The following is a 21,660-nucleotide window of genomic DNA, read 5'->3' as shown; positions in this document are numbered from 1 at the left end:
AAACAGAGGCATGCCAACCTGACTTGGAAATCTCCTTGAAGAATCCATCACTTGAATCGAATTGCCACAGCCTGTTTTCAGTCATATACTACTACAATCTCCATAAGAGCATCCAGCTTAACGATAAGAAAGAGCAAAAAAGATATGATGTGCCACAGACCTTAACAGCCACGACCTCTTACTCCCATATCATGGATGTCCTTGATGTCTCCCATCCAGGTACTAGCCAACATACATTCTGAGATCAAGTGACATCAGGAACGTTAAGGCTTGTACGGTACTGATTTCAGCATAATTCAAGGTATTTGTTTGCAGGGTCCTCATTTCAGCATAATTCAAGGTATGTGTGTGCATCAGAAACATCTGGCAAGGAAATAAGTTGAGAGAAAGAGCGAGAGGGGGGGGGGAGAAAGATAATGAAAGACTAGTTCCTGAACGAGTTTCCCTTGAACTAAAAGGAGAGACTTTTTTAAAGAAAGCATTTAATTTACGAAAATATAGCTAGATTTGAGGAAGGATGAGTTCAAATAGTCTGACCCTTAAAATGGAAATGTCTCGAGATATGCATTACCTGTAGGAGCAGAGCCTGCATTTAAGTTAGCAGAAGATCACATTAAACTTGAATCTAAACATAGGAAAAAGAAATGCAGAAATTACGGACCCAATCAGCTTTGTGAGCTAGAAACCTTAAAACAGCTCTAAGGCGGACAAGAATGGATCTCAATATGATGTGGTATCCAAACAAAATCCAAAATAATGGGACCACCAAAATCATGGGTCAAAGTTACTGCTGCGCCTAGCGCTTTATCCATATTCAGGCAAGAGAAAACAATAAAACAAACTGAGATTTTCTTGCCCCTCTTGTTGCTATCCTTTGGGATAGGCCCGAACTTAAAACAATATGGTTAATATAAATCTATTATTTTTTTCTCAACATAGAGCCCATTTAAACTCCTTGCCAAAGAATAGGTTTTTAAGCAGACACATGACCATTGTGACAGTGGGATTTAAACCCTTAACTTTCTGGGTGAGAGTCAGAGACTTTAACCATCAGGTCATGAGCGAGCATCCAGAATTACCAGAACAAAAAGTTGTAGCCAGATTCCTTGAGCCAATCCTCCACGGGGAATCCACCTCACCAACATGATACCCAGTAGCCTCCGCTATCAGATAGCTGCCACTAAGGTGCGCATCAGCATATAACTCAGTGGTGCTGCGAAGATGCCCAGTCATGTTGGAGCCATGCTGTGTAACTGTCTTCCTTCTCACAGCTCCAATCCTATGCTCTTGGACCTATCAACAGGCCAGCTCTGCAGATCCCAGGACCTACAGAAAGGGAAGACTATACCCAAAGCAGTCCTGAAATCGCACCCCGGTCCAAAATCAAGCTCGGCCAAGCAACACAGAAGAAACCCGTGCCACGGATTAGATTGTCACCCTAGTAGACGGCCTTACTTCGAGAACATACTTCATGCTGCAGCCACAACAGATCGACCCGCCAGACCGCATCGATCAGTTTTTTTTCCTGAGTGCTTGATTTTATTCAGTTGATCTCTCTGCCAGATTGCTGACCCTGAAGATCCAAAAATGTAATACGTTTTTTATTCCCGGCCCCCCTTTTATTGATCAGTTCACCTTCGAGCTTCACAGTGACTGGTAAGTGAATAAAAATAAACCTTCTGAAGACCCTGGCCTGTGCTCAGCTAATCCTTCATCCATACTCTGCAATTAGGTTTTCAGCGCATACACCACCTGCAACGGCCCCATGCCACAAGTTCCAGCTTGAAACACCAGACCCAGCCCAACCTACAAAGCAACAAACTCCATGCCATTAAGCCACATGCCTGTTCCACCACCAGGCAACCTGTGTCCCAATGCAAGCAGAAACCAACAGAATGACTATAAAATTAGATTACATTTTTTTTTAAAGCAATCTTTTTCAAAAACCTGTAGGGCCGCCGTGGAAACATGTGGGCCTTGGTCTCTGTTCAGAAGACAGGCAAAACAGGATTCTTCTGTTCGTCTTCTCTGGCTGTCCGATTTCGATCTGACGGTAGTGGATTTTGGATACGTGGTCCTTTTACATGCCCACTGCATGGTGTCGGTGGAGAATATTCTGGTAGAAAAAGACTGGCCAATGGAGTATCTCTCTGGGGAGACAGACTCCCCTCATACTATGAAGTGGACGAACAGGTAACGCTATTTTATTTAATCCGTTCTCTCTACCGATAAAGTAAATGTTTATACTGAGCAGAAAGTAAACTTGTATTTCCTTTATGCTGTGCATTCCGGTTATGTTTTAAACCATACAGCATACTTGGTATTCTTCTAAAATATGAGTGCCCTCTTGAATTGACTGTTACTTTGAGAATAGAATATCAATTTGCTTGAATAATGAAGCCAGGCATTTTTACGGCAAAGATTAATTCATTCTTTCCACCCTTTCTGCATCACATACATACAAATAAGGATTTTGTTTTCTGCTGTGGTCAGAAGCACTTCCATCAGCCTATCAATTGTAAATTATAATGCAGTTGGGATATAACTGCGGGCACTTCAAAGGTCAAATACAACCTGAAAGATGACAAGTTACCTTTTGTAACGCATCTGTTACGGCATTGCAAGCACGCTGACTGGTATATGTTAATAAATTGGACTGTTTAGGACAGAAACACCAGAACAGTCTAACTTTTTATATGTTTATTAAGTGACAAGTGCCGAAAAATCTATGTTTACAAGGAAAATTCTGCAGCGCTGGAACCAGATACTTCCAGTGACCTTATATTAAAAACAACTGACTGATAGATAGATTTTCTATCGGAAGTCTGAACCTGCATAAAGGTCTGTGTAACCCGAGGGATTAGTTTGCTGCTGAAGGTTTGTCTCCATCTGTGTAACTTGAGCAACAGTTCTATTTTTAAAAGTATGACACCTGTGTAGTCCCCAAACTCTAACTTATAAAAGTTTTTTTAAAGCACATTGTTAACATAAAAGGTTACTGAAAGCAGCGGTATTCCCCACGAATTTCAGAATGGGCCTACAGAGCAATCTCCTCCGTTTATCCACATAGGCAAATGAGGCCTTAGTATGTGGAATATTTATCTCTTATTGAGACTAAATATTTTTAATGTGACCCCAAAAAATACCTTTGCCTGGGGCACAAAAGTGGCCTTGCGAACAGGAAGCCGCCTAGAGAAGGGGAAAAACAAATTTGGCAGCTGTGATGTCGGGGACTGAAGTATGACATTCTGATTTAGATGAAGTTACCACAGTTCAGTCATTCTGGTGCTCCTTGGAAAGAGATGTAGCAGCAGGTTACCATTTTCTGTCTAAGTGGGATACGGCGAGATAAAAGCTAGTTAACGAAATTGAAGACACTGGACTTGTGGTTAAATTTACAACTCGGCATAAACATCTTCAATATTGGAAACACATGGATTCCAGGACTTAGAGGTAGATGCACTCAGGATTATCATGGGGATCCCACTGTCAGGTAGTGTTTTTTCTCTCTCATTGTGAGTCTCTGATTGTCTTCTATGTCACACTACTAATGTCAATGTCAATTACTGTGGTGGGAGGGGTCTGGGGGAGCGTAGTCTGGCACATGGCAAGATGGTGGCTCGTCTTTGAGCTCCAGCGAGCTCGCCGCATGAACCAGTGGAAAACCAATGGCATACGCATTCGCTGAACACCAAAAGTCAGCGCTTCATCTCCGGTAACGTTGAGGACTTAGATTGAATCACTTCGGAGTCTCTTTCGACACTTGACCCACCACAGCCACTTCATTGGCATCTCACGACCATACCCAAGATGGAGGGTCCACCCTGCACATCGCGGCCCGGCAGCTCGGAATGAAGTGGTAGGCTGGTGAGCACAACCTAAACTACCAGATCTGTGGAGACCACAGATAACATTGGGGACACTCTCTTCTCAACCCTTTAAGGCATGACATGCATGAAGCGTACACCTCCCCTGACATGAGTGCACCGTGAGATCTGCTGTAGCGATTGCTTGAGGCCTCCCACGTGTGTTTTGCGAACCTAAATGCTCTATGCCATCCGCAGCATGTACAATCAGTGCAAGTGGCCCCCTGACTCCAACTGTGAGCCCTCACTGGCAAATGCCGCCCGCGTGTCCTGCTGCCCAGACTGATTGATGCTTTTCTGTGGCTTATTCAAGCAAATAATCAATGATACGGACATAATAACTTTAAACGTTGAAAGAAGGACATAGAAGAACGCATCCAGTGCGCACTCCGTCAGGTCTGCTATCCCTCTCTCCTGAAGCTCCTGAGGCCGCCCGGGGGGGCATTTCATAACCTGGCAAATGAGTGGACAATATTTAGCAGAAGAATGCAATCTTCTAGCTCCGATTATCAATGTCAACAGCAGTTCGATTACATATAAGGACATGATCAGCCTCCCTAATTGCCTAAATGTGATAAGGTGCGCTTTCTACTTCCTAAGGCATCCTTTTGGCTCAGATAGTGCCACCAAGGTTTTCATGAGTGAAAGTCACACCTTCCCTTAGCATCTGTATCCAAACAGCAGCAAATTAAGCAAGTGCACATATATCCTAAGAACCTCCAATCAATCCACATTGATGTATATTTAAGTATATCTCTTGCCTGATTAGTCCAGGAGTACGTGAACTTACATGTGTGAAAGTAAGTGGAAAGCCTGTGAGATTGACACATAGTTTTCCTATTGGATATTCAGTTCTAAGTCTGGGTCTCCTTGCTCAGTTAGTCCACTTGCACCGTTATATAGTGATCTAGTCTCAACATGGCAGAATCCAAAGAGTTTATCAAAAAGGAAAGGGACTCCAAAGCCACCTTCAAAAGAAAACACTCACCTCCTATCCCTGAGTCACCTGTGAAGGATAAACCAGACCCCTTCTCCACACTTAATGCAATTTTGCACAAATTAAACGCAGTGCATGATGTGGCCCAAAGTACTAAAACTAATGCTGACTTACTCTAGGTGGAGGTGGCACAAATACGTAACAATCTTAAAAATCTGAAACTAAGTGTTACAGCCCCATAATCAAGGATCAGTAGGGTTGAAGACTCACAATGGTCAATCTCAGAAGATATAAGTTTTGGAAAAGACTTTAGCAACTGTACAATCACAACTAACGGAACAGGAAGATCGAAACCGAACAAGCAATCTTTGCATCTTTGGAATCTCCGAAGGAATCAAATCCAACTACAAATCGGTTGCTAACTTTCTTATCTCCTGGATTCCATCTGCCCTACAACTGGCCTTTGACAAACACTTTGAGATCGAGAGGGCCCATAGGGTTCCCACCTACAAATCTAGCAACACTACATCACCAAGAGCTCTGATTTTCAAACCACTAAGACCAAAACTCACAAAACAAATCCTAGCTCAGATGAGGAAAATTAAAGTGGTCATGTGGCAGAATGAAAAAGTATCCATCTCACAAGACTACCCAATAGAAACTGTGATCCGTCAGAAAGGCTTCCTAGCGTTAAGGAAAAGACTTATGCTGATGGAGATCCCATTCGCTTTCACTGGACTGTCCAAATTCCACATCACCTACAAAGGGCAGATCAAAAACCTTTCATACCCTGCAGAGCTAACCAGGATCCTAGACAACAAGTCAGAGTCACGAATGGAAGCTGAACCCTCCAACAATGTATCTCCAAACTATACTCCACCATGATAACTTAACTTTTGATGCCACAACCCATAACTATCGTTATAGCCTTTCTCTGTTGCTGACTCTATCATGTGTCTATTAATGATACTATACAACCCTTACACCAAATGTATATACTCTTTATCTCTCACGTCTGCGATCCATGTCCTTAGGACTTACCGTCATAATACTGTTTCATATGAAAACCATTTGACCATGCTTACTACCATGGCTCTCATGGGAGCTCCAGCTCTTTAGTAGAATTGTCCTTTTCTCATTGCATGCCTAATTGCTTTATTACTACATTATGCTAATGTTGTCTAAGTAAAGTGTTCCTATTGTATGTTTGAATAATTTAGGAATGTTACCTTTATTGTTCACCAATACTATTATACTTCAAGATTATGTTATCGAGCTTCATGAAACCGATACCTGGTATGCTGTATAATATGTTTAAAGTTGACACCCAGATTTTGACGTCTAACTATAGGCATTCATTCCCCTGCCTCACTTAGTACAGATAAGGACCAATAGCTCCTTTTGGTTATCTCAGTTGTAAAGGCTGCCTAGTATGCTTATAAAGACTAATGAATGAGCCTCATGCAGTGAGCTCGGGCTATGTTCCTACCTGTTTTGCCCTCTTCCCACCCTATGATAACTGTCTCAACAGACTCCCCCTGGTGGGAAGGGGAACAACTGTAGCCCACTTAACACCAATGATCAACTGTTACATTACTTGTTGGTTGTCCCCGCAACCCTTTATCCCTCCCCCCACTACCTAGCGATGGTATGGGACGTCCAGCTATACACTCATATTGACTAAGGGTTGATCCTCCCCCAAACCCCAGGTTCCAGACAAAAATGGCTAACCATCATCAGAATATTTTCCCATGACGTCAATTAAATACTCAAGGTTTGAACCACCCAGTGAAGAGAACGAAGATACTACACTACTGTAAGACCTTGGCAGGCGATATTGTACTCCTCCAGGAGATGAAGATTGGTTACAGAGGGGCACTATCTATGAGGAGAGGTTGGGTGATGGAGGTGATATGTTCCGAGGCATCAGGGAAGAAAAAATGGGACCCTCAGTCTCATCTCCAAGAATTTGTGACTGTCAGTGATTTCGTCTGAGCACCACAATATAGGGAGATGGTTATTTATGGAGTGACTAATGGCGACCAAGAGATATACATAATCAACATCCATGCCGCAAACACTGATTTCTGGGTTTGTTTAAACAAGAAACTAGCCAAAGTACCACCCAACTTGAAACTGATTGTAGGTGGAGATTTTAATCTCCCAATGGATGCTATCCTGGATCGCAACTCAGGTTTCCAGTTTAGAGTCCCTAAATGTCACAAAGATATGAATAATCTTTGTCAAACACACTGAGTCAAAGACGTGCAGAGAATCCACAATCCAACCAGTAATAGTTTTACATTCTTCTCACCCCCACACTCTAGTTTCTCCCATATTGATTACCTTCAGGTTTTTGATCCTTTTCTCCAATTTACCACAGTAAATACAATTCACCCTATCCTGGTGTCTGATCATGCTGACTTATCTAGGTCCATCCAAATAACACCAATTAAGGCGAACAATAAAATCTGGCGCATGAATGAGGAAATTTTAGATAAACCTGAAGACATAGCTGACCTCAAGAAGGAGATAACATCCACTCTGCCTCCTCTCCTATGGAATATGGGATGCGTTCAAGTATTCAATGTGAGAACAAATATTTAAATGCTTGTCCAATAGAAACTACCAGATTAATGTGACTCTTCAAAAGATCACCTCAGAAATCAAAAACAAAGAATCCACTTACAGACAAACAAGGAATAAAGAAACTCTGATTAAGATCAAAAAACTGAAAAATAAATACAACACCATTGTCAGTAAAGAAGCTTACCTCTGGGTCCATGCCCAGAAATTGAAAGAACTTCTACTTCTAAATAGGGTTGGGAAAATACTTGTGGCCACACTCAATTTCAGAAACACATCTAATAAGATCTCCCATGTGAAAGCTTCAAATGGAACAATGAAATACAAAACTAACGAGATCCTAGACATCTTTAGGGACTTCTACGCCAAACTCTATAGTCCTCAAGCCCATTGTCCGAAATTTGAATGCGAAGCATTCCTTAGCAATCTCCCTATTAAAAAAATACCAGAGGCGTGGAAAGCCCTGTTAAACAAGCCCATTGATTCTACTGAAATAATGAATACCATTAGATCTGTCAAATCGGGCAAGGCACCGGGCCCTGATGGTATATCTTTCTACAAAACCTTTCAGAGCTTACTGACCGACCACCTTAAAAACACATTAGATTGTTTTGCCCAACAAGGGAATGTCTCGGAGACCACTGCGGAAGCTACAATTGTAGTTATACCGAAAGAGGATAAGGATCACACAGGCCCAGAGAACTAACGCCCCATTTCCTTACTTAATATGGAAGCAAAAATATTTGCTAAAATCCTAGCAAAACGGGTCGAGTCTCTTATCCCAAAACTCACACATATCTCCCAAACAGGATTCGTGAAGGGGAGAATGACAAGAGATAACATCTGTACCTTTTGCCACTTCATAGAAAAGGCGAAACTCGCATTACTTCCTGCAGCAGCAACTGCACTGGATGCAGAGAATGCTTTTGACAAGGTATACTAGCCTTTCCTGCATGCTGTGCTAGAAGCCGACAAATTGGGCAAATCCTTCAATAATATGACAGTGGCCCTCTACACAAACTCTAGAGCAAATTCTCAGATTGACAGTGAACTCTCCTCAGCATTTGATGTTCATCAGGGCACGAGACAAGGCTGCCCCTTGTCTCACCTCCTATTTCTATTAGCAATAGATCCTCTTCTCTTACTAGCTGATTCATCCCCCAAGATCGCAGGCTTTCAATTCGGCCCCAAAAATTGTAAGACCTCAGCATACGCTGATGATATAATCATATATTCAGAAGATATAGAGCAAGCGATCCCAGCGCTAACCAGTATAATAAAAGATTTTTCTCTGGTTTCTGGCTACACACTGAATAAGGATAAGACTGAGGTATTCCCCCTTAATCCGTTTTGCTGCACATTTGAGGAACTCGGGCCTAAAGTGGCAACCAAAGCAACTGAAATATCTAGGTATTTGGTTTGCCAAAGACGTGTCTGAAACACTTCAACTAAATGAAGACAAAACCATCTATTGAGTCAAAAATGTATTTGACGCCTGGTTACCCAACCATATATTTTGATGGGGTAGGATTCAAACCTGAAAAAGATGGTCACCCCAATTATTAATTTCACCACCTCTATGCTACCTCTGCAAATCTACTACTCCTTCTTCCATAATATAGATAAACTAACATCACCCTTTCTGAGGAAGGGCAAAAGGGCTAGAATCTCCTTCAATGCCCTAAGAAGGAGCACCCATGAAGGAGGATGCAGACTACCAAACTTGGCTTTATACCTAACAGCTTGCCTTTCTTCACAGAGAGCTTACTGGCTGCTCCAAGATCAGACAGATCCTGCCAGATGGCTTGAAACTGAAAATTCCATTTGCTCACCCTTCACTACTGCGGCGTACCTATCTATGACAAAGTTCACACCCCCTTTATTACAAAAGATTTTTGCGGATACTGCTGCAGCTCTCACAAAGTTAGATAAATTGTCACAAACTCCACTGCACAGATCCTTAATGACCTTGTTTCGGAATAACCCCAAACTCAGAACAGACACCGCAGAAGAATTACCCCTATCATGGGTCACAAAAAACATTAATGTAATTTGAGACCTATATGACGACAAAGGGGAGCGTATCCCCTTTGCATCCTTAGCTGCTAATCACAATCTTAACCCAAATCGACTTCTATAGTTTTTTAAAACTTAAAGCTAAACTTTCTAAACTTGGGTGGTCTAAAAACGCAACCATCTGCCAGCGTCTGAAGTTATGGTATCCCACTGGACATCTTTGCTCCAAAACACACAAGGCCCTAGATGGCCCCATAACACAAACCAAATCACTTCTTAGCACTAAATGGACTAAACATATGGGTAGCTCTGACCTATCACATATCTCCGAGGAGGACTGGATAAATGTGGACAAAAATGCTCTCCAGAATAAAGTTGCCCCTACACTGATCCAATCTAAATTCTTCTCTCTAAACTTCCTTCGTTGGACCCCAGCTAGACCATACAGGATGAAACTAAGGGACAGTGATAAATGATGGAACTGCGACTCAGCCCCTGGTTCCTACGAATATATGATATTTCATTGCCCCTTCTATCCTCCTTTTGGTCTTATATTTAAAACCAACTCAACTCCATGTTCGGCATCTCGATCACTCTAATCTTTTCACTAATTATATTAGGCCCGTTGAGCAACCCAGCAACGCTCAATCTTGATGAGAATGACATGGCCCTACTAGATCTCTTTCTATCTATTGCGACCAAAGTTATACTATCAGATTGGAAATCTTCTAAACATATTTCCCCCCATACATGGTGGACCTGGGTAACATACCTTAGAGGCGCGAATAAGCTAGTTGAGTCGACTCATCTCAAACCCAAGACCTCAAACACATTATGGGCCTGATTACAACTTTGGAGGAGGTGTTAATCCGTCCCAAAAGTGACAGTAAAGTGACAGATATACCACCAGCCGTATTACGAGTTCCATAGGATATAATGAACTCGTAATACGGCTGGTGGTATTTCCGTCATTTTACCGTCACTTTTGGGACGGATTAACACCTCCTCCAAAGTTGTAATCAGGCCCTATATCTCACATTAGACCACTTTATGGCAAATGAAGGAAAAGACTTCAGTGGTTCTGACAACTGATTCACACACCCCACGGCAGGACAATCCAATAAGTCATATCTGACCACTCATACTTCCCATCATTTCCTCTAACCCTTCCCAAGTTTTAACTGGGGGGTGCACACTCCCATATGTATTACTCAAACTAGAAGTGACACAAAATACAATAATGAACGACTGATGGTTACACTAGAACAAATCACGGTCAAGAAATCAATCCTATACCAGACGAGTCTGCCAACTTGCTTATTGCATGTCCCATGATATTGCGAGATATTAATTGGTGTAGGAGACAGCCATTACAATGTGGATGTTTCCCCCACTAACCTTTAACACGCATGCGTTAGAATGCCTGCGTCATTACCACGCATAGCCTTTACCGTGCATACCATTGCAACTAATTATCTTGTAATGGTATGCATGGTCAGGGCTATGCGTAGTAATGCTGGTAAAGGCTATAATCGTCACTAGAAGAAACAGAAAGATCCTTTTGTTTCCTCAGAAGGAGCTGCACCGCACCTTAGGAGGGAGGCAAGGGGAATATGGCCTGGGGGTGGGGGGCTACTCTTTTAGGGAGGAGCAGAGTTAGAGGGTTAGGTTTTAGGGCGGGGACAGGCTTAAAGTGAGGTAAGGGGAATGGGCATCGGGTGGTGGGCTACTGTGTTAAGGAGGGAGTGGAGGGGTTAGGATTTAGGGCACGGGGATGGTTTTTGGAAGGCTACTGGTTTAGGGAAGGGGCGGGGTTAGGTTTTAGGGCGGGGCAAAGGTTTTCAGGTTTAGAGTGAGGTAAGGGGGAATGGACCTAGGGGTGGGGGGGATACTGGTTTAGGGAGGGGCTGGGGTTAGGTTTTGGGGCGGCGAGGACAGTTTTTGGGCTTGGGACGGGGACATCATCAGTTTAGTGATATGTCTGTGGGGGTGGTGTGTGCTAGGTACTGTTTTAGGGAGGGGGAGCAGGGGTGGGAGGTTTGGTTTAGGGCTGGGGACAGTTTTCAGGCTTAGAGTCAGGTAAGGGGGATTGGGCCTGGTGGTGAGGGCTACTGTTTTAGGGAGTGGCAGGGGGTTAGGTTTTAGGGCGGGATGGTTTTCAGGCTTGGAGCGGGAGGCACTGTCAGTTTAGTGATATGTTCGCGGGGTGGGGGGGGGGGGTAATTTCATAGGGAGGGGGGTGGGAGGTTAGGTTTTAGGGCAGAGGGACGGTTTTCGGGCTAAGGGTGGGGAGACGATTTTAGGGCTCAGGGCTGTACTCATTTAGGGTGCAGGGTGAGGGAGGGGTATTTTTTAGAATGTCTGTGGAAGGAGGGTTGCGCTGGGACCTTTACCACGCATATGCCTTTAAAAAACATGCTTTTACAACATAATTGGTTGTAAAAGCATGCGCTGGAAAGGATATGTGTAGTAATGGCATTCTCGTTGTGAAGCATGCGTGGTAACGACATGCACTGCAATGGAATGCGCAGTTCAGTAATACAACCCATTGATCACCAGGTGGATTTATGTCATGATGGCCTCGAATCCTTACTTATCAGTGTCGCTATTCACTAGTGTTTATCCTCTTGATTAAATGTTATTCGCCTGTTTGTTTGTTTTCACAATAACCTAATAAAACGAATTGACCAATAAATAAATAAATATAAAAATGTCAGTGTCAGTTGTTTCCCAGTGAAATTCCAGTTGACCGGGTAGAAATGGCTACTGGATCCACTAGGGGCGTTTGAGTTTTTAGACACTGAACTACATTTGACCAATAAAAAATACAGTTGACGGTTGTACTTTTTAAAAGAAAATACCACCTTAAACCATGTATCACCAATAAACTTCCAATATGTAACTGGAATCAAATGTAATCATGTCGTAATAAAGGCAGCAGATCCCTAAAAGCCATGTGAACGCAATTAATTTGTTAGGAACCATTTGCATCTGGTTAATGAGAACGTTAGGATAGCTGACAGTAACTCTTATAGACAATTTAATTACTTTATGCAAGCAAACCCCTGGAGTAGACCCAAAAACAACTCAAACTAGAGACCCGCCTGCTTATCCTTCCTAAATTATTCAGAGTATGTAAACTATCTTTAATATTCATTAGCACTCTTCCTCTGACAAATGAGCTCCCCCGGCACATACGTCACTGAGACAGTTACTCTGCCCACCTCTAACGTCATCACTTCTACTCACCATACCTCCCTGCATGACATTGTACTTCTCCTAGACTGCTCAACGACATCAGACTTGTAGACAAAAGACTTGCATAGACGCTCACCCCAACATACTGATTGCTGACAGTGATTCTCCATGGTTGCCCTCCAAAGTTTTCAACCACTCATTCTCAGTGCCATGGAGTACTCAAACTTACCTTAACGGCCACTCACTTGCAGGGCGCCTGCAGGGTTCTGTATCTAGACGTACAGGTAGCATTTCCTACCATTTATTTGCAAATGACATGTTTTTCCTCTCTTTACCCACTTTATACCCCTCCAACCTTAGACACATCACTGACTGGATCAATGTGATCCAGCACTGAATGGCAGCTTTGATGTCCAAGCAGTCCAAAACAGCAAGGATCCGCCTCCCATCTTCTATTGCACCTAAAATGTTGTCTGACAATATAACCCCTCCACTCCTCAGCCTAAAATCGAGGAGTGTAATTTGACAGTGGGATAGCTTCATACATCAAGGCCTAGACAATACGCATTTCTCTGTGCAATAACTGAAAAATGTACCTCAAAATCACATATCATGTTGCCAAAAACACAGTAGTTACCTCATTCATCAGCTATCTGTACTACTGAGGCTGTTTTCACTTTGATCTTTCGGGTAGTGGTTCCAGCTGCTCCACAGATTTCTACACTTTGCCACATGGACACTACAACCTCCCACAATCCACTCCAAAGTGTGCCTATGAATACCACATGGAATAGCTCAGCATATTTCAAAGGTCCTCATTTAATTGAATAAGCCTAGTGTTTGCCAGTCCCTACATAAAGAATAGATAATGGACGGAATGCTGAACAATGTCAAACATTCACCCCCAGTCACAGATCTGGACCTAAATCATTTTATTTTGCTCACCATGCCATTCCAGTTTGGACCCAGCCATATGCAAGGCAGTCTTGAACCTGTTCTCCAGGGGAACAGTCCAGCCCGAACTGCCGGTCCAGGTCCTTCCTGAACAGGAAACAAGCATCCCAGTAAAGGTTCTGGGGCATCACCCCTAATGAGCCAGGCCAGCTTGAAACCGGTGGCATAGTGAGCATTAGACCCGTGTCTGGGCATACCATAACCGGTACCAGGATGCTCATTTCAGGTCCTGAGAGGACCTTACCTGGCAGTTTGGGCTGGACTATTCCCAGTGGAGCAGGGTCAATACTGATTTGCACATACATGGGCCCAAACTTGAGGTGGCATACAGGCGCAACCCGTCCTTTAGGCCGGAGGGCCCCCCCCACACCTTTTGCCCCTCATGAAGAGTGTCTGTCAGGCTGAGCAAAGGTCAGCCTGACAAACACTCTTCATGTCCAGGTCAGGCAGCCAGGAGCAGACATGCGAGATTTGCGCAAACTCCTGGCTGCCTGAGCTGAACTTTGCTGGGCTGAAAAGGTCACAGCTCCTATGGGTGTGACCTCCTCGGCTCAGCAAAGGGGCCTCGAGGCCCTCCCCGGGGTGAGGAGGGAAGCGTCATCCATTGACTTTGACCTGGGCGCTTCAGGTTTAAGCCCTGAAGCGCCCAGGGTGAGTGCCAATCAGTGACACTTTGTCACAGAGTGGGGTGGGGTCAGCAGTCTCGCTGACCCCATCCCACTCTGTGACAAGGCTGGGACTGCTGCCTTCCCTCATTGACTGACCTTAGGTCAGCCATGGAGGGAAGGCAGCAGTCCCAACCCTCCTGGGACCTCCAAGGCTGAAGGTAAGTGTGTGTGTGATCGTTTTAAATGAATGTTTAGTGCGTGCGTGTATGTATGAATGTTGATGAGTGTTGTTAATGGATGTGCGTGTGTGTGTGTGTGTGTGAAAGCGTGAGTGTGCTTCCTGCCCGCCCCCTCCCTGTTAAAACTGTCGGCCACCACTGGTGGCATAATGCGCAAAAGAACGATAGGTTGGAATGCTACCCCGAAGTATTGGCAGTGGTTAGACTTATTGCAAGCAGCCTCCCGTCACCTTTTGTGTGTTTTGTCAGTTCATGGCACAGCCCCCCACAATACATGGAAGATGCAGGCGGGCTGATTTGCGCTTCCCCTTTGAGCATCACAAGACCCTTCAGTGTCAGTCCTGCCGTACGCATTCTCACCATTTCACGGACACCCACAACCACCGGCACAGGTAATTGGCCTCTCATGAAGACTCAAAGCAGCCACCAGGTCCTACCTCCTCCATAGCCCCCATCAACCTCCAACAAAGTGGGAACTGGCAGCAACCTGTCACTGGTTGATATTAAACACATTTTGTTGTACTGCATGTCGATTTTAAGGTTACCCGCTGCACTCGACACACCTGGTCACATATTATCTGTCCACTTGCACTAAACTAACAATCTTTACCTCTCGTAAGAATGTATGCAAATTGTTTCTAGTGATCATGCTATGTGCTCTATTAAATACAAAAAAATGAAAATACCACTACACACTGTCACGGCACAACGTTGACAGAGACACGAGAGTACTGTCAGGCTCGGAGGAAGAGACAGAGGACCCCACTACCTGCAGCCTGACGCTCACGTCAGTCACAGACATGACGGCTCGTGAACATCAGACGTAGCCCAACGCCCTTCTGCGTCTGCGCAGAAACAGGATATGGACAAATGCTGCCTGCTGGGTCTCTCGAGAGGTAGGTTTCTTTTCTCTAAAATACTAATCTATATCTAAAGCTTATCAAATGACAGCACAACATTTGTGTGACTAATTTATTATAACTGCGGGAACTGTACTTGGGTTGAGTGGCAAGTTCCAGTTGCAAAGAGCCCCCACCACTGTGTTAATATTAAGCATAGCCTATAAGGCCTTGGTTAAAAAGTGAGTGAGAGGTAAAGGTAGGGAAAAAGGAAGGGAGGGTTGACATCTTTAGGGAGAGATTTTGAAGAATTGCTTGCATTGATGCACGACACAACCCATCTTTGCTACTCAGTTTAAACGAATAAAATAAATTAAAGTAATTCATCTGAATTCTAAAGTCCATGATGCAGCATCTCTCGTAGAAGGGAAAGGGCAGTGGATGCCTAGGTAACACAGGAACTGTGCTTCAAGTAACAATTTTAGAGTTCTGACACAAAGTACGATTCTGAGCAACTCGGGTAATGTAAACTATATTTAATCGGTCATTTTCAGGACAAGCGTATCCTGCAGTTGGGGGGGGGGTAGGTATGCTGCCTGAATTGTAACACCTGTGTCTCATGCAGCTGATCCCTGTAACAGAGAGAGGACCTGCAGCTGTACTGCATTAAACAAACACGTGAGATCTGATTTTTAGGACAAATATTCGCTTGGGGCTCTGTAGTCTATATGTGTCTATCTAGATTGAGAGTTAGTTCTGTGGACAAGTTTGTAAATTTTGTTATCACCATGTTCCTTCCGTTATTTTTTCAGGTGGGATTGGGCAGAGAGCAACGAAACCACACTTAAAACGTGGGTTCTCAACATATTTTCTCTGATGTTTGAATGTTACTTTAAAACGGGCTTCCCATTACATGGACAGGGCGATGGCAATAATCATGGGCGTGAGCTGCTCCCTTCCCTGCCAAACAGCCTGTCTCTTACCAGGTAGGGCTGTCACATGTCCTTTTAGTGGGTACAAGTCCTTGTCTTTTGGCACAATATTTCTATTGTGTTACCTTGGTTCTGTCAAATTTTCTAACTCTACCAACACGGTAATGTATTTTTAATGTGCTATTCACAGATGTTCGTACCATTCATTGCTCCTGGTTGCTTGCTAGATACTTTTAAGGACGGAAACAATACTCCGGAGATAGAGAAAGGCTTTAAGTGGAGTGGGTCCCTCCGGGTCTGAGACCCTGCAGTAGCTGAGAGCTGATATTGAAAATGGCCTTTCTCGGGCTCTGTGTTCCTATCCTTGACTTTACTGGGAAGAACAATCGACTTCTGAACAGGGACTGTACAAACCATAAAGACAATTCCCGTCAGAGGTGTAGCTCCTGTTTACTTTTTTAACTTACTTTACTTTCCTAAGAGTATTTGCCTTTTGCAGGAAGTCGTTTTTCATGTTTTCCACACAGCGCATTTACATTGCGAAAGAAAGTGAAAACGAATTGCTGAGTGTGTTTGTGTATGGAGGATAGTGAAGTGAAGGAGATGGAAGAAAGTACAGGCAGAGAAGGTTGAAAAGAGGGTGCAGGAGAGGAAAGAGATGATGTGTGAAATATGCAGATAAAAGATTTCAGAAAGATGTGGCGACAAAAAGGGTGGTGACTTGCAGAGAGGCTAGAGAGGGAAGTGGTATGAAGGGAAGAACAGGTCTGATTGTGACACTCTAAAGAAAACCACCCTTTCCACAGACCTTAGAAACATTTAAATCACAGTCTCATACTTTCAGAAGTGAAACATTTTCAATTCTAATTAGTCACAACGAAATCGTTGCTTCCCATTGATCTGATACTGCTAACTGATTAGCATTGACAAAACCAACAGGTCTGGTTTATTTCACTTGCATGTCTGTTATTGTGTGATATGCCTGAAAGCAGTAACACGAAGCTCAAAGAGGCCCCAAAATACTGGTCGGATGGCAAACTATGAAAAGCACTGGATGGTAGTTTACATGCTTTAAGCCATGCCCCTAATTACACATGCTACGTCTCTTGGAATGGATTTCTAGATATACTTCTTAGGACATGCACCATTAGAACACCCCCGCCTCTTCCCGAACCACCACCACTTTTTTTATCGCACTTAAATTCCGGGGATATGGACACGTTTTACTGCTGAAGTGCTCTTTAAAAATTGTGCAGGTGTGTTTTTGAGGCCTTGTGTTTCTAAAATCTCAGGCAGACTCAGTGCACCCCTATTGCAGACATGCCTGCAAAGGATAGTCTGCCTGTGTGCACTATGTAAATGGCTTTAAGGTTACTAGACAGCGGCATGATATTACAGGACGCCAGTCCTGGGCTTCCTTGCACAGACCCTTGCTTTGTGTATGTCCAACTGGTCGATTTGAATTAAACCAAGACAACAACTTCCAGGAGCCTTCGGGGTGTTGATGGAAAATGCTGCCCTGGGTGGTGCCACGGGGTCATCGGAATACACAAATGTAAACATCCTGGTGTTTACACTACTGACAGTACTTGTGTTATTTAGGCCTATTTGTAGAGCAGGGGGCTCAGGCCCATGCATAAGGCGATTTGCCAAAGATAACAGGCCCTGACTACTGGAGAAAGTCATGATTGCAACTCGCAGATTAACTACAAATCACATCTCTAGTTGCGTGTTGGTTGTGTTTACCCTGTCACACTGTCAGGCCCAGGGGCACCACCGAATGACAGCTCAATTTACATCAATGCCTGTAATCCCCCCCCCCCCCCCCCATCTCAGATCAACAGTTTGCATAAACTGGTTGCTCCTGCCATCCTTGCACACTACAAACTAAACAGACTCAGCCTGCCACACTGTTGTGTATTCGCACTGTGGGTGCATTGAATCGGCTTTTGGTGGCGGGGCGGGGCGGGGGGGGGGGGGGGGGGGTGGAGGCGCGGGCGTTGGGGAGCATAATACCCATTGTGTCATAACCAGTGGACTGGTGAAAACTGATGTCCTGCTACAGAAAGCGTCGAGAGACACCGGACACTTCTTTCTTTCACACACATTCATACACCTAGGATAAATGGGACCCTTTACCGGACTGCGTTACTCCCGAGGCATAATACGAGTCAGAAATACTCCATGGGCCCCGGCCTGGCGCTTGGCATTAAATAAACTGTGGTGCACCCTGAACCTAGTGCCCACACCGGCTGTACTGTAGATAGCTTCGTGCCCGCCACAACAGCTGTGCGCCCTCTGGCCTAACGCGTGGTTTATGCACTCCCCGGCAGGAGAGAGCCCCGCCCCTTGAGCTCTGAGGGGGCGGGGCCGGCCTGACAGGCCAGTGACAGAGCGAGTTGCCAGTTGCTCAGTGCGGACATTAATCCATTCACCCTGACCTGACCCGGCACTGATGGCAAACAGGAGCCTCGACAGATCCTGCCATCTGCCCTCGGCGGACACGCGCCGAGCAGTGCCGCAGCCCAGGTGCGGGTTGCAGCTCACAGGCGCTGAGCCAAGCATTCCTGAGGAGGGATACAGACCTCTCAAAGTCTGACTACAGCAGAGATCTGCACCTTTTATGTCCATCTTTACTAATCACGTTTAGGGGTTTCTTTACCCTGCTGTCCCCCTCCAGCAGGCTATTTCCCAGTATCCCCGCTGTTCTCTTCAGAATTAATATGCAACCCCGAGCCCCCTCTCTTTTAGTTGTTTTTGTACATCCTATCCTTATAAGAGAAGATTTGTCTCTGTCAGTGATGCCTCAAACAATCTGCTAGGCGCTCCCTCTTAAAAGAGTCCCGTTTCTCTCAACCTGTCCTCTCTCCATGAATTCATGGCTGCCTCTCCGCCTCCATTCATTGGATAGTACCTTTTCGGACGACCCAGAACTGCCTCTGTTGTGCGTATTTAGCTAAAGATTTGCCTTAAACAGATCAGGCCAAGACTCTGCATTTCAACGAGATTGTCGCTATCCAACGCTGATTTTGGTTTCAATGATCTTTTGTTCAGAGGTATAATACATCGCCTTTCGTCTTATTAAAAACTAACCTGTGCAAATAAAACGTTTATTTCTGATACTGAGCGGCCCGGACCTATAGAAAGCCTGTTTGGCTTCTCCGCAGTGATGGTTTCATGGGAGGTTGTAAGAGAACGCCGTTAGTCACCGGCTGATAAAGGGTTAACCCTATTCCTTCCCAGCGTTTCAGGTTTTTTTCTAGCCTAGGCAATGACAGCATTGTCTGAGGGCGCTCTGGGAAGAGAGGGAGAGCCAAGCAAAAGCCCAGAGGGATGCTTTACACATTGCACACTTACAAAATAACAGACAAAACATACGCCAGAGATATGTGCTATCCACGTCAAGCACCTTGGTTTCTGAGCACAGTTGGGAGACATGGTTCTGAGGAAAATACGAAACAAAACGTTCACGCGCACAGCCCACAAATCACAGCATGATTATGTCACGCGCGTGGAATATAATGCTGTAGTAAAGTATATTAAAAATACGATATTGAAGATTGCATAGACAAGGACACGTCAAGAGCAGTTATCTCGGATTCGTTTTGTCTGCGCGAGGGCTCAAGGACGCCATGCTCGTGGCATATAGCGCTTTAAAGAAAGCATACGTTCCAACCAGAAAGGTCCGTCTTAATGGGCAATTTGTAATTTATAGGCGCTACTGGGACAAGGGGAGACATCTCACCTTTCGAGTGTGCAGTTCTCACACGGGCCCTGCAGCTGGGTGACCATTCTGTTTATAATGCTATATTTTAAAAAAAAAACATTTCAAGAGGTGTCGCGTCTTTCTAGTGATTCCCACACATTTATATTTTCTCAGGGCACAATTTCATCAAAAATGTCCCTGAATTGTCATTCGTAGAGAACACCCGCTGTCCATGGACATGTACGATTAGTGGGGTGCTAAGGGGGCATGTCTGCAGCAGATGCAACGAAAGCGACGTCTGCGTGCAGTGCTTTGCAGCATGCACTGCACTGACATGACAGCCCGCCAGACGGATGCAGTGCTCCCAAAACACAAACACACTCACGGGCAAACGTGTCCACTCCATGCAATGCGGAAAAATGCCACAGATGAACCCCCGTCTCACACCCCCTCCGCCCACCTGCCGTCCCGGCAGACTAAAGGAGGGCTGGGCGGCTTTATAAAGCCTGGTAGATTAAAGGGGGGTGTGGTTTTAAAGCGCCAAGAGGTAGTCCTGCGCATGGTGCGCGCTGTATAGTGGGTGGCTGTTCTTGTCATGGGTGAAACCCCTTTGCTCTTACCTTCATGTCGTTGATGATGGCCTGGAAGAGACCCCCAAGAGCCCCACATTCCTTGTCCACGGTCTCCATGGTCAGCTAGATAAGATCCGCCAGGCAGGGGAGCAGAGATGCAGGGGCTGGAAACGGAGCCACAGAAAAGATCAAATCAAAACGCAATCCACGGCGGGTGGAGGCAGGAGAACTATCCGTCACTGGTCCATCGGGGTGCAGGCTGTTGGGTCTCAGGGGTCCGGATACCGAGGGTCTGCGGGTGTCCCGGTCACCCAGGGTGGACCGTGGAAGATCGCCTGTCTGTCACCACACAGATGCACCCAGTTCCACGGAGGGGGTAATCCTGGCTGCCAGCGCCATGTCCTGGGCACCCCGGTTGCTCCTGGGAGTCGGCATTGGCGCAACAGAGGGAGGCGCCGGGCAGGCGGTGCGGAGCCGAGCCGGAGCGCAGCAGGAGCAGGAGCCGGGCGGACCCTCAGCTTTCTGGTGGCAGGCGGGCGGGAAGACGAGGTGTGCCGGGGAGCGCGCTGATGGAGAAGGGCGAGCAGTCCTCGGTGCACGCAGGGTGTGCAGTACCGCTGTCCGTGCAGTCCCAAGAGGCAGGGGCACGGGCTGGATGCGATCCCGGGGAGGCAGCGATGCTGCGGACTGGGGGGGTGGAGGGGTGTAGGAAATCCTGCTCTGCGCCGGGGGAGGGGGCGAGGGACGCTGTGCACTGCAGCTGCAGCAGCCTCACACCAGGGGCAGTGGAGGCAGCCGGTGCAGCAGGCAGTAATCTGATCAGACTGGCAGAGGGGGAGGGGACTGGGGCTCTGTCACATGGACCATGCGGAGGGAGTGACCCGGCGGGCAGGCAGGGGCTGTGGGAAAGGCAGGGCGCAGGGGATGCCCATTCAGTGCCTTTGAAATCCGAGAGCCCTGGGGGCTGCTCCAGCCGATGAACTGAGAAGGGACACGCAGGAAGGGGGTGCTGCACGGAGAAAGGGGTGCTGCTCAAGAGAAAGGGGGTGCCGAGCCTGCTATTGGTTTGGCAACCGTGACGCTAGCCTCTAATCCTGGGAAACTGCTAATCCCCAATGACAGAACTCCGTTGTAAGGGGCTCATTTATCCGGGGTTGCCATCCCTTCCAGGAACTACTGCTACCTGCTCTCAAACCCCTAATCATAA

The 21,660-nt window shown here is 45.7% G+C and overlaps 1 protein-coding gene across 9 annotated transcripts in view; it reads right to left on the bottom strand.

The window, feature by feature from the left end:
* MTSS2 (MTSS I-BAR domain containing 2) overlaps nt 1-21,436 on the bottom strand; it is a 309,369-nt gene extending 287,933 nt beyond the window's left edge. For 5 of the 9 annotated variants that reach the window (XM_069217477.1, XM_069217479.1, XM_069217484.1 and 2 more), the window contains exon 1: nt 20,502-20,712. In XM_069217477.1, the coding sequence (XP_069073578.1) occupies nt 20,502-20,570 (69 nt within the window). In that variant the 5' untranslated portion in view covers nt 20,571-20,712. Of the gene's footprint in view, nt 1-20,501 lie in introns of all 9 variants that reach the window. The other 4 variants (XM_069217485.1, XM_069217486.1, XM_069217481.1 and 1 more) reach the window with 4 other exon arrangements.
* Nucleotides 21,437-21,660: the final 224 nt, after the last annotated feature.

This window comes from Pleurodeles waltl, chromosome 12 (assembly GCF_031143425.1).
Source record: "Pleurodeles waltl isolate 20211129_DDA chromosome 12, aPleWal1.hap1.20221129, whole genome shotgun sequence".
Lineage (NCBI taxonomy): Eukaryota > Metazoa > Chordata > Amphibia > Caudata > Salamandridae > Pleurodeles > Pleurodeles waltl.
Note: the sequence above shows the minus strand (reverse complement) of the source record. Positions and strands in the feature narration are given on the sequence as shown.